This window comes from Mustela nigripes, chromosome 8 (genome assembly GCF_022355385.1).
Source record: "Mustela nigripes isolate SB6536 chromosome 8, MUSNIG.SB6536, whole genome shotgun sequence".
Lineage (NCBI taxonomy): Eukaryota > Metazoa > Chordata > Mammalia > Carnivora > Mustelidae > Mustela > Mustela nigripes.
The window spans coordinates 60778079-60795817 of NC_081564.1; the positions used below are offsets into that span (position 1 = coordinate 60778079).

At 34.1% G+C, this 17739-nt stretch overlaps 1 protein-coding gene across 2 annotated transcripts in view; it reads left to right on the top strand.

Moving 5' to 3' along the window:
• Window positions 1–17739, top strand: part of PIK3C3 (phosphatidylinositol 3-kinase catalytic subunit type 3) — a 137997-nt gene that overhangs the window by 38326 nt on the left and 81932 nt on the right. Inside the window, exons 5-10 of one of the 2 annotated variants that reach the window (XM_059409562.1) lie at window positions 751–837; window positions 2431–2526; window positions 5041–5112; window positions 6984–7088; window positions 7767–7859; window positions 15503–15688. In XM_059409562.1, the coding sequence (XP_059265545.1) occupies window positions 751–837; window positions 2431–2526; window positions 5041–5112; window positions 6984–7088; window positions 7767–7859; window positions 15503–15688 (639 nt within the window). The remainder of the gene's footprint in view (window positions 1–750; window positions 838–2430; window positions 2527–5040; window positions 5113–6983; window positions 7089–7766; window positions 7860–15502; window positions 15689–17739) is intronic. The other variant, XM_059409563.1, reaches the window with a different exon arrangement.

The window sequence follows — 17739 nt, forward strand, 5'->3', positions numbered from 1 at the left end:
AAAATGTATTGCTGGGATTTTGACTGAGATTGTACTGACTCTATAGATGAAGTTGGGAAGTACTGACATCTTGACAGTTTTGAGTCTTTCTATCCATGAACAGAAAATCTGTCCATTTATTTAGTTCTTTGATTTTATTCCACAGATTTTTAGTTTTCTTTTTTTAAAAGATTTTATCATTTATTTGTCAGAGAGAGAAAGAGCGCACTCAGGCAGAATGGCAGGCAGAGAGAGAAGCAGGCTCCCCACCGAGCAAGGAGTCCATTGTGGGACTTGATCTCCAGACTCCAGATTGTGACCTGAGCTGAAGGCAGTTGCTTAACCAACTGAGCTACCCAGGCGTGCCTATAGTTTTCTTCATAGAGACCATGTTTTGTTAGATTCATGCCAGTTTCATTTTGGGGGGTTGCTAATGTAAATGATGTTGGATTTTAATTTCAAATTTGACTTGTTTATTGTTGCTATATAGAAAAGAGATTGACTTTCTGTGTTAACCTTATATCATACAACTTTGCTGTAATTGCTTATTAGTTCCTGGAGTTTTTGACTTTTCTTTGTTTAATCTACATATATGATCATGTCATCTGCAAATACGGTTTTCTTTCTTCACCATTTGTATATCATTAATTTTCTCTTAATATATTGTCTTATTGCATTAGTTAGTACTTGCAGTATCCTGTTGATGATCATTACCATTTTTATCCTCCTTTCTATGAAATCTGTGTTAAAATTTTCTTAATTTATTCACAGCTCACCAAAGCTCATCGACAAGGACACATGGTGAAAGTGGATTGGCTGGACAGATTGACATTTAGAGAAATAGAAATGATAAATGAGGTGGGTTGTATCCCTCTTTCCCCTGCTTCCCCTAAATATCTTGTCAGGATGTCTAAGTCAGGATTTTTTGAGAAGCACTTTTGTTGCCAGGTTATCTCACAAATGTGAGAGCATTGAGGATAGTCTGTAATTGTGAGTTTTGTGTTAATAAGTGGAAAACTTGGAATATCTGTTTTTCTTGTTTTAATGTTATATTGAACCATGAAGAAGGCAGTGGACATCATAAGTGTACTTGTATTATACAAGTGAAGCCACTGTTAAGCTTGATGCCTCACTTGTATGTTCTCTCTCCATTTGGCAGCTTATGTTTAGGTTCAGTTCAGTATTGGATTCTTCCGAAACAGTGCTGCCCGTTTACTTCACTTACCCTAAGTCATTCTTAGTAATCCCTGTCCCCAGTTAAGATACTGTGTGTAGTATGTGCTATACTACATATAGGACTCTGCAACTTACATGGTTCAAAGTAATTTGTTTCTTGATTTTGTTTATTGGTCTAGAATATGTTTCATTAAAAGATGGCTTCCATGAAACTTTCCAAAAAAAGTTAGAACAAAATTTTCTTTTTTATATATTTACACTGAAATACTAGATGTGTGGCTTAACATTCTGTGTCTAGAGAGTAGAAAGAACAATTATTTTAATCACATTAGCAGAGAAGAATGTCAACTTTCGTGATATGCCTAATTTATTGTGATCACCACAGGGCATAACTGACTTATTTTATATTCTCTGAATGATTTTTACTGGGTTGAAAGAGAAAATTTTAATTTTATAATGAACGCTTAATAAAAGTTAAATTCCACTATTGTTCATTTTTAAAAAAAGAAATTAGTTGGTTTAGCTGTTTATATTCAGAATGAATAAACTGGGAGTTTTTTCTAAATTTATTGATAATACACTCTCATTTACTGAAATTAGAAGAAAAATTCACTTTTTTAAATGTTTATAATAGTCACATTCCTAAATTAGTTAAATCAAAATGTTTACTTATGTTTTTCTGTTCTTTAACTTAGATAGCCTATGGTGTAGAAAAGGCAGTGTTAGGGCTTACTTTGTCCAGTCGTACTTAACTTTTCTACCCCCACTCGTTGAGAGGTAGGAGAGCATTGCCATTGCCATAATTAGACTGTAATATGTATCATAAAGCTGAACAATTTAAGTGATTTCTTTAGACCTTTATGATTTTACACGTAATGATTTAAAGCCATTTTAAAAACTGGTTTAAGACTTATCACCTTTTATCACCCTTTTAGACTTCATTTTATTTTCACTTTGTTACATGTTTCCTTTTTTTTCTTTAATAAAGGGGACACATTGTTATGTTGGAGAGAAAGGAACTATTTCCCAATATGTTTAAAGTATATTGAGAAAAATTTACAAATGATTGCGAGTTATCTTAAGACCACTCGTAAATTGTGAAAAACTTGTGAAGGTTGTTTATAATAATGGAATAAATATTTGTTATATTTTAAATTGTACTTGAGAGATCATGTATTAGTGAATTGGAAATAATGATACATACTCCTTTAAGACAATGTTGAAGATCAAGATTTTTCATAAAAATCTTTTTTTTTTTTTTTTTTTTTTTTTTAGAGTGAGAAACGAAGTTCTAATTTCATGTACTTGATGGTTGAGTTTCGATGTGTCAAGTGTGATGATAAGGAATATGGTATTGTTTATTATGAAAAGGTATTTGCCTTGGAACTGTTTATGGTCTCTGAAGTAGAGGGGAGGGGAAACATTAAAAAAAATTACTGTTGTACCTGCTGAGATGAGTTATTTGGTTGCAGGAAAGCAGCAGACAGCTGTCAGCTGCAGCTGTTTGTATATACACAAATCAGATCATATAGCTCATATAGCTACAACAAGATTACAAAAGCCTATCATTCATGTAATGCAGTTCTGGGTTCCAGAATTCAATAAATATGCAACAGATTAAAAACTTTTTGATTAATCGTTCTGCAAATTGGCAAGTCGGACATTAAAGTAATAACTTTATTAACAATTAGTATTCATTTGAAAAATAAAAAGGGAATCAGTTTTTAAGTGATAAGCTGTTGAAAATTAAGGGTATATTTACTATTTGAGTTTGTATATATAATGTGTGAGCCTAACATATGTATGCTTATCAAAGACTTCCTAAATGTGTATTTATGTAATAAAGGCAGAATTTTTAAAAAAACATGTTTTCAGTAGGCTGAGTGATAACAAATATGCATTTAATGGATTGGCTCTGGTCTGCTCATTATCCAAAATAAAGTAGTTTTGTGTTTGATATGTTGCTACTTGAAAAATATCTGTGCCTTAAATGCTTGTTGAAGGGTCTTAATTTAAGCACTATAGAAATAATTGCACACGTAGTTCAGAATCACATAAACCAGGTATTATTGTGGAAATAACCTTAGACAGGTGCTTAAATCAGTATGAGTGAGGGCAGACTTTTGATACATGGCATAATGGAATAATATTTCTTCTAGTATATAGCTAAGCTTATATGCAATATATTTGTGTATTAGAAGCAACACTTCTAAATTATATTTATGCTTTAGTGTTATTTACTAAAGCTGTCATAGTGATTTTTTAAAATATAAATTTTTTCATAAATGTAAGTTACTACTTGAAAGAAGTTTTTGTAATGGAGTTTTGAGTTTGTGTAGTTAATTTATGATCATTTTTCTGGTAACTTTCAAGTTAACACATATTTTTTTCTCTTTAGCTTGTATCCCTTCCCTTTAGTAAAATGTTAGAAAAAGTTAACTTTTAGTTGATAAATGATAGTCTTTGGTAAAAAGAAGTTAGGAAGATAAACTAACATAGCTTATTAATTCATTAGAAAAGCTACATTAAAAAGGGGAAATATAGGTGAGTGAAATTGTTTTGTCACTTTAATAAACTAACATTTTACATCTTATACTATGTAATGAAAAAGTATTATTTCTCCTCCATATAGGGTTTGTATTGCAAAAACATGCTAATGGAAATGGTGCTTTGAAGCAGAAGAGATTTGAAGAATCTTTGAAAGACAGCTTTGATAATAGATGAAATAATAACAATAAAAATTAGAAGAATTTCAAGTGTTTTTGAAAAGGTTCTTGGCCCCTTTCTGCTGCTTCTTGAAAATTGCTCATAAATTAATGCCTGTCTACCTACCCTGTCATATTTCCACTTAGTGTAAAGATTGCTGGGCTAGTGTATTGAATCTAATGGAAATAGACTTTCTTGTCACCTGTCTTTTGTGACAGATAGCCTTAGTGAAGATTACTTGTCACAGTTGGGCTGATAAATGTGTTTTCTGGTGTTGTGACTGAGAACCAGCCTGTTAAACAACGGCTGTGGGAATTTGTGGTTTTCTGTAAGACTCAATTACTGAACTAAAGTCAAGTCCCAATACTTCCCTTCTTTCACTCTTTCCTGATTTGCCTGCACATATCTTACATTGGAAATGCTAGCATTTGGAAATTGACAGAAAAGCTTGATGCGAGGTATACAGTTGTGAGGAAATGAATTTTGATCTTAATTAGTTTACCATTATCTGGTATGTATGCAGTGACATTTACTATGCTGAATTACCAAAAATGATAATACCAAGAAAGTAAAGCAGCTTTGTGTCTTAAGAATTGATGGATTAATTCTTCTTATTCAAGTTTCCACTGTATTGAGTAGAAGCAACGCTGCTGAGTCTCTAGCTATGTATAAATTTCAGCTAACATTAACACCTTGCTTAAAATCCAACTTCTTTGAATGGAACTCAGTTGTGCTAATTTGAAAGTTACCAACATCTACTTAGTATTTTTTGCAAATGATGCAACACATCCCTGTGCCATAATTTAATCATACTTTGTGGTTTCTAGTTGTAAGTTTGAAAATTAGGATATTATTACTTTGGCCCACTAGGGTTATAAGCAGAGTTAAAAATAACTGACAAAAACAATCTACTGATTTTTAGACCTCATATATCTAAAAACTGTAACAAGTTTTTTATTGTTAGATTTTATTTTTCCCCAAATATTCATTAGCAATAACAGGTAAAAATTGGATATGTATTTTAAATTGCAGTTGAAAGAAGATGCGTTTTTAAAAGGGAGGAATAGTGCTCATTAAATAGAATAAAAATACTTTGGAGTGTACATTATCATGTATTATTTCTTACCATTTGGTTAAATTTTGTTTATTTTTTTTTTAACTTACTACACTATAATCCAGGATGGTGATGAGTCATCTCCAATTTTAACAAGCTTTGAGATAGTAAAAGTTCCTGACCCTCAGATGTCTATGGTGAGTTATTGCCAAATTTCTTCCAAAAGTGCTTTTTTCCAGAGTGATTATGACTTGGATCTACAGCATACATTTTCTTTTAAAAAAGTATATCTGTAACTAAGTCAGTTCTCCAAAAGTGACTTATAAGTCCATTTTAGCTAACTGGAAGTAGGTTCAGGTGGAACTTTACAATATCAACATCTAAAAATACGGTTAGAATATTATATTGTTGGGGAAACATTTATTTGAATTATTGGAAGAGTAAGGGATGTAGTCTTGAAGTGAGAACTTGGGAAGCAGGTATTTGAAAGTTTTTTATTCCAGGATGTAACACTGGGTTCAATGGATGAGAATTTTAGGGAGATTAATTTTGTTGAAAAATCTGGAAGATCATTGTAGCTGCTAGAACTGTTTAATTTGGATCTTGGTGACTTGGATGATTTTGAGATACCCATCTATGGAATTTTTGAGGTGATAGTTTGGGGATGTGAAGCAGGAAGAATTCTTTGCAATAGTGGTTTAATTTGATGACTTTAAATTTAGAAAGTTTCAGCAAAAAATCCTTTTAGTAGCATAATACCATGATATTCACACTTACAACTCATGACATCACCCTGAACCATTTTATTCTTATTTTTTATGTTTCTGATTGGATTAGTTACCTTCTTAATCAGACCAAAGTGAATTTAAAGTAGTATATTAGAAGATAGAAGTATGATGATGGAGGTAAATACAGGTCATTAAAGCAAGAAGTAATGACTGATGTTCCAACATCAAAGGAAGAGATAGGGAGAAAGAGTATAAAAAACTAGAAAAAAAGGCAACCTGGGAATCTTTTGGAAACAAACATCCTAAATATCATAAAGGTGACATTTCATCACTGGAAAATAGTGCTGGGGAACTAATGATGAGCCATTTGGAAAAAGATAAAATTAAATTAGACCCGGGACACCTGAGTGGCTCAGTGGGTTAAAGCCTCTGCCTTCAGCTCGGGTCATGATCTCAGGGTCCTGGGAACCAGCCCCGCATCAGGCTCTCTGCTCAGTGGGGAGCCTGCTTCCTCCCTCTTTCTCTCTGCCTGCCTCTTTGCCTGCTTGTGATCTCTGCCTGTCAAATAAATAAATAAAATCTTAAAAAAAATTAAATTAGACCCATACCTCACATCATACATAAAGAAAAACTCCAAATAGATCAGGGATCGGATTTAAGTATTAAAAAAACAAGGCCTTATGAGTACTTTACTTTCAGTGTAGTTCCCTGCCCTCAGTCACTACTGGCAAGTTAAACTTCTAAGATGATAGTACAGTGATATTACAAGGTCACTAGTAGCTCATAGGAAGAGGGAATGCTTTAGCCTGGGTTGTCAGGGAAGATTATAGAGTAAAGGTTTTATCTGTGTGTGTAGAGGATGTGAAAACCTTGACTGTATGGAGAATAGGGGGTGTTATGAGATGTTTTAAGAAGCTGGAACAGCAAATGCTTATTATGGCACTAGAGAAGCATAAGACATGTTTAGTTTCCCTATCACAAAATGGTGATTTTTTTTTTTTTCAAATTAATTTTCATTCTTTTTTTTAAGATTTATTTATTTATTTTAGAGAGAGAATAGGGGGAGGGACAGAGGGAAAGAATCTTGAAGCAGACTCCTGAGAGGGGTGGAGCCTGATTTGAGGCTCAGTCTCAGGACCTATGAAATCATGACCCTGAGATGAGGTATTTAAAAAAAAAAAAAAAACATAGGGGACAAAAGTTGTAACAAGAATAAGATGTTAAGTGTTATAAAGTGGTCTTGAGTAAGCAACTACTTATTTTTGCATTTCTAATTGGCTGTTAAAACTTCCTTTTGATGAAACTTACATTATTGATAAGTATTTATAAATGATTTATAGGAGAATTTAGTTGAGAGCAAACACCACAAGCTTGCCCGGAGTTTAAGAAGTGGACCGTCTGACCATGATCTCAAACCTAATGCTGCCACAAGAGATCAACTAAATGTAAGAGAATTTTTAAAGTATTAATATAAAAATAATGAAATGTGTAATTTTGTTGCAGCTGATATGTTAGCCACTCATTTGAAAGTGGTTCAGATGCATATTTTTTCCCCAGGGTAATAAAATCTGTGTAATTTCAACAGATTTGTTTTTTCTGTAGTTTTTGTATTTGTTTTAAATCATTTTGGGGCTTTAAGAAAATATATTAACCCTGGAGGCAGATCTACAAATAGTATATACTTTCTTGATATAGTGGTCTTAGAAAATGGCCCTAAGGTACTGGTTCAGAGAAACCTTGGTGTGCACAAATGCATTGTGTATGTTAACTTCATAGGGGAAATGTTTATTGTTTACAAAGTCACTTATCTAAAAGGGGACTTTTGCTATTTTGATTTGGTTTATTTTTATTTTTGGTTGAATGAAATGAGCTCTGTAGTTACAGATTTTTATATGGAGTGTTAATTTTTAAATTTCGTCTTTTTCTCCCCCTACACTCCAATAATATTCTTTTTAGACTAATAAGTACAGCAGGTTTAAGTTTTACTCTGTTGCATTTATATTCTCCCTACTTCTATACAAGTTCTACTATAGAAATATTTAAATAAATGAAAAATTTTTAATGAAATGGAAGTAAATAGGAAGAATATATTTGACAAAAGTAGTTTTTTTCCTTTGTTGTAGATTATTGTGAGTTATCCACCAACCAAGCAACTTACGTATGAAGAACAAGATCTTGTTTGGAAGTTTAGATACTATCTTACTAATCAAGAAAAGGTAAGTATCTTGAATATTTTCATATATCTGATTTATCTGTAAGATTTTTGCTAATAAGATGAAGTTAAATTCCCGTGGAAATAGAGTGTTACTGTCAAATTAAAAATATGATATAGGTGAATATGTATGATACATTATTTTTTAAATATTACAAAGGGTATATGCACAGAGACACAGGTACCAGTTATGTGGTGCATAGTTTATGCATACATGCATAGTTTGAATGGGTTAAGTCAGAGAGACTTGGGTTCAGTTTCTGGCACTTCTACTTATTCTTAACTATGTAAGATTAGGAGAATTTCTTTGGAAGCTTGGTTTCCTCAATTTTCTAATGATGCCGGCCCTTCTTCACAGGTGAGGTAATACTGGTGAATAAACTGGCCAAGTACCTGGCACTTAGTAGATGCTCAGTGAATGTTGATTCTGTCTTCATTGTTCTCACCTCTTTCAGCCTAGATGACTAGCCAACTATTTATGTTATTCAAGGGACTATAGAATTTTGGAGGAGATGTAGCTAGAGAAAGAATATGAGAAGTATAATTTGAAATGTGTAAATTGAGTTTGTGGAGTGGCATCCATCTTGGCATGCAGGAGGCAAGGTTAGAATGAGACATTTGCTTTTTTCTTTCCTTTTTTTTTTTTTTAAGATATATTCATTTATTTGAGAGAGAGAGCGTGTGTAAATAGAGAGGAGGGGCAGGGGGAGAGGGAGAGGGAGAGAGATAATCTCAGGCAGACTCAGCATTGAGTATGGAGCCTGATGGAGGTCTCAATCTCACAACTCTGAGATCATGACCTATGCCGAAATCAGGAGTTGAATATCAGGAGTTGGCCACTTAACTGACTGTGGCATTTAGGGGCCCCTAGACATTTGCTTTTCTTAATGAAACCAAGGAGTTGATGAAGTTTCTGGAGAGAGAATTATGATAAATTAGCACTAGATTTGGGTCTGGGGACTTGGTTCCTTGTGTTACTATTGCTACTAAGAAACTTTTTGACAGCTGGTCAATCATTTCACCTGTCTGAGTTGTGGTTTTCATATTTAATATGAGTTTATTAAATAATTGGGAACTTCTAGGTCTCTTTTCATACTTAAAGTATGTCAATTTTTAGAACTGTCAATTCTTAGAACATAGGTTCTAGGATTAACTCTAAAGATAAGATAGTAGTAACCAGTATCGATTCACCATCCACGGTGTGCCAGGGATCTTTTCAGTCCCACAACAACCCCAGAATATCAGTCTTAATGTTAGTCTTCTACAGATGAGGAGACCTGTGCAGCAGCACAGAACTTACAGATGCTAACTCTTGATGTGCTCATATCTCTGAGTTAGAAGCGAACTCAGTCAGTGAAGCTGTAGAAAAGTGGATTGTACGGGAAATATTTGCAACGTCATGCATGTGCCTGAGCAGGTATTCTGCAACTTTTTGGGGACAAAACATGGAAGTGTTAGGAAAATTAATATCTGTCAGAAAGCTATTATATAATTCTATGAGAATGAATGAATATGTTCTACAATCTCATGAGACAGTCTTTAGCTACTTTGTTGAACTTGCTTTTCTGAAACACTTGCATCTCTTTTAGTTTCTGAAGTAAAGATAAAAATTCATTTGCAGTTCATCTTAACTCTTCAGCTTTTCTTCTTTATCTTTTATTGATGCCTTGGGAAATTCTTTGTAGATAAGTCATATTAACTCTTCTTTACGTCTTTAACAAGAGTGAGAGAAGAATTTTAAATTTAGTATAACTTTGAGTGTTATTTTCGTCATCACTGCAAAAAGGGAAATATTCATCAATAGAAACTCAGGGAATGATTCTGTGTTTTATAAAAAAGTTTGGGTTAGTACATGATATTCAGTTAAATGAAGAATAACCTTGGTCCCAGAAATTGCATCTTGAATTTAGCACAGTGTTTTCTAAAATACACAGTGAGATATTGAATTAAACCTGTTAGAATGTATGGGTTCAAGAAGCATAGAAAAGATTTACAGAGCAGAACTGCCTTAGATAGAAAGGCTTGCAAGAAAAATTGTTTGTTTAAACAAGTAGTCACTTCTTACTGAAATTCAATTACTTCTAGATATGTGCAAAAGAAATAAAATGCTCAAGTGATATAAAGTGTGTGACAAGTTTCATTTAACTAGTTGATTTCAAGTTTTCGAAAGGTGGGTGATGAAACTTCAATTCTCAGGACATATTATAGGATTCTTATGATCACTAGAGTAGAGCAAACAATATTTTTTAATGTTTGGGAAGCACTTTTCAGTAAACCAAATATATATATTGGCCTTGAAGTGACCAGAGGAATTATTCACACAGCTGCATTTGTATCTTTGTAATAATTTAAAATGGGTTTTGTAGAAAACAAATACTCTGATATCCCTGTCCCTTAATTTATTTATACTAAGAAATTCTTTCAGTGTCAGTTTCTCAGAAACTGATTTAGGCTATTTGGCATTTGGGCCCCAGGGCTGAAAAGATTTAGTGGAGAGAAAACAGTACTCAGAAGACAAATTGATAGAAATTAGTTCTTACAAAGTTACGTTTCTTATTACTTTTTAATTAAATTCCGTCTTCCCACCTACTTTTTTCTAAGTGACCTGTCTTAAGTACTTCAGATGAAAACCATCTAGTCTGGATTTGATATTGCGCCTAAAAAGTTCACAATAACCACTTTGTCTAGCAAAACCAATGACATTTAGGAAGAATTTTTAAATTTGTGGTCCATACTATGTAGGAAGTGACCTATTTTTATGAAATTCAAAATGTGAATATTGTAACTTTTGAACCGAGTCAGTGGTAAATGTCTTCTGATTATAAAAATATTAATTGAAAATAACTTTCTTAATGGCTTTTTATTATCTTTGGGGGGAAAAAGCAGTAAGAAGAGTCATATGTGGTAAAGATAATAGTGATGCACTGACTGTTCTGTGAAGCTGTTTCTGAAGTAGCTACTGAGACAGTAGCATCAGGACAATAATCATATTTGTGCTTTCTGTCAGGAAATTGATGACGAACCATAGCAGTAATGAATTCAGTTCAGAAAGTGTTTTTTACCTCTCTTGGCCTAGTATTGTTCAAGACTCGGGCTTCAAAAAACCATTTCTCTGTCTCCATATAAATTGAAACTGTTTTAGGGAAATAATATTTCTACACAGTTAAAATGGAGAAGCATAAGCGTTTAATTGATTAAAGGTTACTCTTAATAAACATTTAGGTAATTGCTAGAGTAGAAATGTGGAGTAGAACAAACAGTGCGCTGTGGTATGAAGGAAATTTCACAAAGATTGGTCTTGAAGTTTGAATAAGCTTCGATGATATTTTTATTTGATGATAATTTTTCATGGGGAAGAAAAGCATGAGTAAGGCAATGTGTTAGGTTCAGAGACAAAAAATTGTATGAATGGTTTAGAAACAGAAAAGATGGAGTCCATTTGAGCCTTGAATTCTACACCTGGGAGTTGGATTTCACTGGCCGTAGGAAACAAACCACTACAGCAACAGAATGTGTCTTAAGAAGTAATTGTTTTAAGGAAGTCAAGCCAAAGTGGATTGGAGGAGATCTGGGAATGAAACAAGAGACCTAATTAGGAGGCTCATTTATGATTTTAAGAGTGATATTGGAGGGCAAAGGAAGGAGAGGAGAATGGATAAAATAACTTGGTGACACCTCCCAGGAGTTTGGCTTGAGTGCCTAAAATATGGAAATAGGGCAAATGGAAGGAGCAGGGTGAGGAGATATTTTCAGTTTTAGAAGTACCAGTATGATATTGTCATATTATAAGAAATACATATTTGGTTTTTGTCTTTAGCACAGAGTTTCTAAAGTCCTGAGAATTTCCTGAGTGGTAGGGATGAGAGGAGTGGAGTGTCTTTTGTTACTCATGATAAGCCCCTTTCAACCATACTGGAGTTTTTCCTAATAAGGTGACTCTTGCTTGAGGGGGCTGGTTGCTAGAGGAACCAACCAAGTGATTAGAGAGTTGGAATTATCACCCTTACCCCTTTACCTCTAGGAGAGGGACTAGGAATTGCTTTAATCACCACTGGCCAGAAATTTGAGAAATTATACCTACATAATGGAACCTTCATTAAAACCTATAATGGCAGGGTTTGTAGAGCATAGAGCATCCGGGTCGGTGAATGCATGCATGTGACAGGAGAGTGGCATACCCAAGACTTTTATAGGGACAGAAGCTCCTTTGCTTGGGATCCTTCCACACCTTGCCCAATGTACCTTTTCATCTGGTTATTCATTTTATATCCTTTACAGTGCATTGGCAATAATAAGTAGAATATTTCTCTGAGTTTTGTGAGCTGTTAGAGCAAATTCCTGAACTTGAGGAATGTGTTGGTAACTTTTGATTTGTACCCAAGTCAGACAGCAGTGTGGGCAACGTGGGGACCCCAAATTTGCAATTAACATCCGAAATGGGAAGCAGTTTTGTGAGACCGACTCTTTAATCTCTGGAATCTTCAGAAATTCCAGGTAGTTTCAAACTGAATTAGAATGTGGGACACCTAGTTCCTGTCCTCAGAAAATTAAGGAATTGTTGGGTGTGGAAAACCACGTTTGTTGTCAGAAGTGTTCTGAGTAGAGGAATGGGTTTCTCTTTAGCAACAAATTAGAAATTTCCAATAACTTACTCAGTAGACGTTAAAACTAGACATATATATATGGTGAACATAGTTTTTTCATCTTTGAAGTGATTGTGAACATGATTCTAAGAGTTGGAGATAATAGTGGGGAGGTTCTAAGATCAGAAGGGAGGTTAATATAATATTCCTATTAATATGAAGCATGGCAATAAATGTGTAAATATTAACATTTGATGTTGACTCAATGTCAAATAGAATAACAGTAATATCAGATGATAAAATAACATCAAATATTAATTATATTTATTATATTAAAAAGTACTGTTCTAAACATTTACACTCAGTAACTTTATTTAATCATTACCACAGCCTTATAAGATATGTTATTTAAAGTTAAATAATGTACTTCTAATGACTTAGTTAATTGATGGAGTTGGGAATTAGGATTTGACCCCAAACACTCTGCTCTAAAGCCTGTACCCTCCAGTTATCTGTGGAAACTCTAAGGATAAAATTGCATCATTTGAATCCTATACCTTTACATCAGTACAGCATCTTTAAAGGGCCAGAGATTAAGTATCATCATTATTGCCTCAAATTCTTGCACTTCCTGCCTTTCTCTTTTCTCTTCTCCTTGTTTCCTTCTTTATTCTACTACCTCTTTGTTTACATTTGTGACATTAAGCATTATAAAGTTGTGAATTTTTCTGTACAGTGCCTTAAGTTCCTTGGCAGTAGCATGATCTATAAATCTTACTAGTAAATCTGTAAATCTGAGAATATGGGGGTGAGATTGTTTCAATTATTGAATTGAGTACATCAGCATGCTATGAGATTTGCTTATAAGTACATATCCACACATTTCTATTAAGACTGCTGATGTGCTGTGAAATGGAAAATTTTTCGTTGTAGTTATTTAAGAAATATTGCTTTGTTTTAACATTCAACATAGAAATACATTTTAAAAGTGAAAAATGCATGGAATAAGTTAGAAGGGTGGTCTGTGTTCTTACATGGAGAAGGGAGCACTGTGCTAAATGGCACGCGGAAGGTACAGAAGAAATGGATAGCCAGTCTTGCACAATGCAGGCTCCAATTGTAGAGATAAGAATGCCTGCCAAATTAGAAGAGCATCATTTGAATGAAGAGAGTAAAATTAAGGCAGCTACTAAAGGAAGAGCTCAGAGTTGCTGAAAACTTACTGGAAAAATTGAGTTTTGACAAGCTGGCCTTGAAGATGACATTACTATTTGGGTGAAGAGCTTATAGATGGGAGTTAGACAAAGTCATGTAAAAAATAGGTTAGCTTGGTTGAAACATAGAAGGAGAATTAAAGGTCGCTTAATGAGAGTTAAAGGATTGTGGTGCAAAGTATTGGTTTTGGGAAAGAAGCCAAGGTTTCGTTGTTATGTTTGTATATTGGTTTTGTTTATTTGTTTTTATAAATAGGACACCACACTGTAGCCATATGGCAGTCATCATCAACTGTTAGAAAAGATGTCCATTTGGTGGGGTTAAATTTACTCTCATTCTTCCCATTTAAACTGATTAGTGGGAAAAAAAATAAACTGATTAGTGGGAAGAAGTTATATGAAAACACATTTGTCTTTTGGTACATTACAGTTAAAAAATAAAAATGGCTTCACTGTCCATAAAAAGAATGGGTGCTTTGGAAATTAGTCACTGAAATTACTTAAATATTAAGTCTCTTTTTGTTAGGGATGTTAGAAGATGAATTTCTGTTGATAGTTGAAGAGTCATTCTAACATCACTTCTAACTTGAGCGTCTGAGAGTTTGTATGAAATGATTAGAAGTGAAACTGGTATTAAGGCTCTTAGCTAGAAGGCTATGCCATACTCAAGATAATGTGGATTTTGCATGTAGATGGTCCACCATTTTGAGGTGATAGGTAAGCCACTTAACTGAGATGATATACACTTTGAGCTGTGGACTAGATAATCTCCATTGTGCTTTTTTGCTTAATTTAGTTAAATTAAGTGATGGGCATCAAGGTTCATTTATGTCATACTAACCAGTAATTGTGTTTTATTGTCCAAAAAGACATTTTTTTGAGAACTTGATAGTTTACTAATGAAAGGATTTAGTTGGGCAGAGTAGGAATTTAAAATTTTAAAGTTATCTTTGTTCAAAAGATGAAGTCATGGGAAAGAAGAAAATGGGATCAGCCTGAAAAGTGTTCTCAGTAGGAAGATGTGACAATAGAAATCTTTTTTTTTTTCTTTTTCCTTATGGAAAACAAGTATTCAGCCTTTTTAAAAGAGCATTTATTACGTATGCAACCATGAGTGTTATGCTCCAAGGTCATTTACTTACCTGGACGATCTTGTGAAAACTTTAGATAAATATGCTGCCTGTCTAAAGAAGTGAGGTTCCAGAAAGGCACTATGAACGGGCAGCTGAATCATAGAATACTTGCTGCTGCTTCTGTATTTATCTATATGCTTCTTTCTGTGGAGCTTTTTGATTGACTGTCTTTTCAAATAATTAGCTCTCTGTGTAAGAGCTATACATACTTTGTTTGAGCCCTCATGTGTGAGTGTTTAGGAAACCCAGTGATCTGGGGAGTTGTTTGAGAGTAAGGTTAATGTTGGGGATTCTACCCTCACTTGACTTTGGACTCTTCATTTGTTGGCTGCAGTGTTTTATGTCACATGTTGATGTTTTAAAATGAAGATTGTCTTTAAGGCATTTCACGAGAATGTGCCTCATCTCTTTATTTCATGTCTTAAGGCCTGCACTATTTTAAAATAAAAAAGGAAAATGAAAAGCCAAAGAAATTTAAAAATTCTTAGTGCTCTATAAGTGGTTTAACCTGAAAAATGTAAAGTTTACAGGGAATGTATTTCTTTTTTTTCTCTGTCCTGTAGCATTTTCTAGGATATGTATAACTATGTGTAGTCTGTCATCGACTCCGTGGCTCTGCCATCAGCACTAAGTGAAACTCTGCCTAGTCACCCTTGACCTTCCTTACCCCAAGTGATAAGCTGTTGTTTCTAATTTTGAAATCTTTTCTGATTTCAGGCTTTGACAAAGTTCTTGAAATGTGTTAATTGGGATCTACCTCAGGAGGCCAAACAGGCATTAGAACTTCTAGGGAAATGGAAGCCAATGGATGTAGAGGACTCCTTGGAGCTGTTATCCTCCCATTACACCAATCCAACAGTGAGGCGTTACGCTGTTGCCCGGTTGCGACAAGCAGATGATGAGGTACATTATTATTCATTACTCCTCTTTGACTGGATACTTTTTTTTTTTTTTTTAAAGTAGGCTCTATGCCCAGGTTGGAGTCCAGTGCAGGGCTTGATTCATGACCCTGAGATCAAGACCTGAGTCAAGATCGATTCACCAACTGAGCCACTCAGGTGGCCCAGACTGGGTACATTTTAAACTAGACCCTGATTTTAGACTCTTATAGCATATCCCTGCCACCTCTGTGTGTGTGTGTGTGTGTGTGTGTGTGTGTGTGTGTAAGGAAGGAGTGGGGGTGTGTGGGGAGGGAGGGAGAGAGATTTTTAGAAGGGAAGAGGATATACTAGGTGTGTTTTCAGAAGTAAAATTAAAATATTCCTCCAAGGACTCTTCTGTGAAATGAAAATTTACTTCCTGATCTGTTACATGATAGGACAATCTCTCCCAGGACATTTACCTGGCAGCAGAGCTTGTATTGCTCTGTCTGGAAAAAAGAATTCTAATGAAAAATGGTTTAATGCAGCATCAGCTAGGGAATAATTCAGATCCCCTCTATCAGTCAGTATACAACAAGCCACATTTAATTGCAGCCTTGAAAAGCCCTTGGGGCCTTTAAAGCATAAAGATGCATGGTCATCTTATTCTCCTTCAAACTTCTCCTTTAAACTTTCAGCTGCTGACAATTACATGTATATGTAGATTTCCTGAAGGTGGTTTTTGAATCCTCTGGAAAGCAAAGACTGCAAACTTTATGCTGGCTATTTATATATATATAAAGCCACCAGGGAAGGAGGAACACTATGTCGACACAAAGCATTGCTAGATTTTGAATTTTAGTAATTGCTAATAAGATAGAGTAATCCAGCAGTTTTGTTTTTACTTATTAATTTTTATATGGTGGATGTCTTTTCCAAACATAACCTAATAGTTTATGCTAGCTGCAGGACTTATGGATATGAGATAACTCTTTTCAAGCCTCAAGATATATATGTGTGTGTGTGTGTGTGTGTATATCTCATAAGTTATATTATATGTATATCTCATATGTTATTATATATATATATTTATATGATATATAATATAAAATATGTGAATGTTGACCCCATACAACAAGTAACATCAAAGATCTTTTTTTTTTTTAAAGATTTTTATTTATTTATTTGACAGACAGAGATCACAAGTAGGCAGAGAGCCAGGCAGAGAGAGAGAAGAGAAAGCAGGCTCCCCAAAGAGCAGAGAGCCCAATGTAGGGCTCGATCCCAGGACCCTGGGATCATGGCCTGAGCTAAAGGCAGAGGCTTTAGCCCACTGAGCCACCCAGGTGCCCCCATCAAAGATCTTTTTTTAAAAAAATTATTTTGAATTCATAGTGGCAAACACAGCATTTATGAAGGTCGGTAAGGTTGATGTATGTCTGTATTTAATTATTGTAAAATGTAAACAATTAATAGTGCAGTAAATGTTCACATATAATTTACCCATCTTCAGCATTTGCCAACTCACAGCTGGTCTTGTTTCAACTCTAACACCACTTATTTTCTCTTCTCCATTCCCTACCCTCCACTGGATTATTTGGAGGCAAATCTCAGATATTGTATAATTTTATTGGAATAGGATGTTTTTCACTTTCCTGTTAAAGAGCAATCCTAAGCATTGTGATTCAGCATATTATCTTTCTTCCTCATTGTCTTTACCGTATCACAAGTAAAAATTGAAATGTGGAAATACTGAAATATTTATTTTTAAATTCATTCAAAATTTAACTAAAATCATTAATTCTCTATGTTTGACATGAGTCATAGAGTTTAGCTAAAAGCCTTTGGGCTATAGTCAAGACAGCTTCTCAATGTGGTTTCAGAATTTAAATAGAAAAATTTAAGTCCTCATTTTTTATTGTCTGTCTTAAGTTCCCTCACAGGATTATAAACTAAGTATTTGATTGTCTTTAGTGATAGCCATATTCCTGTAGGTACTGAACTATTTCTAGACCATTTTATAATTTTTGTTATGAGATAGAGGATAATGGTAGAAGCATTGTGTACATTTTAAATTGCAGAATATGGTAGTTT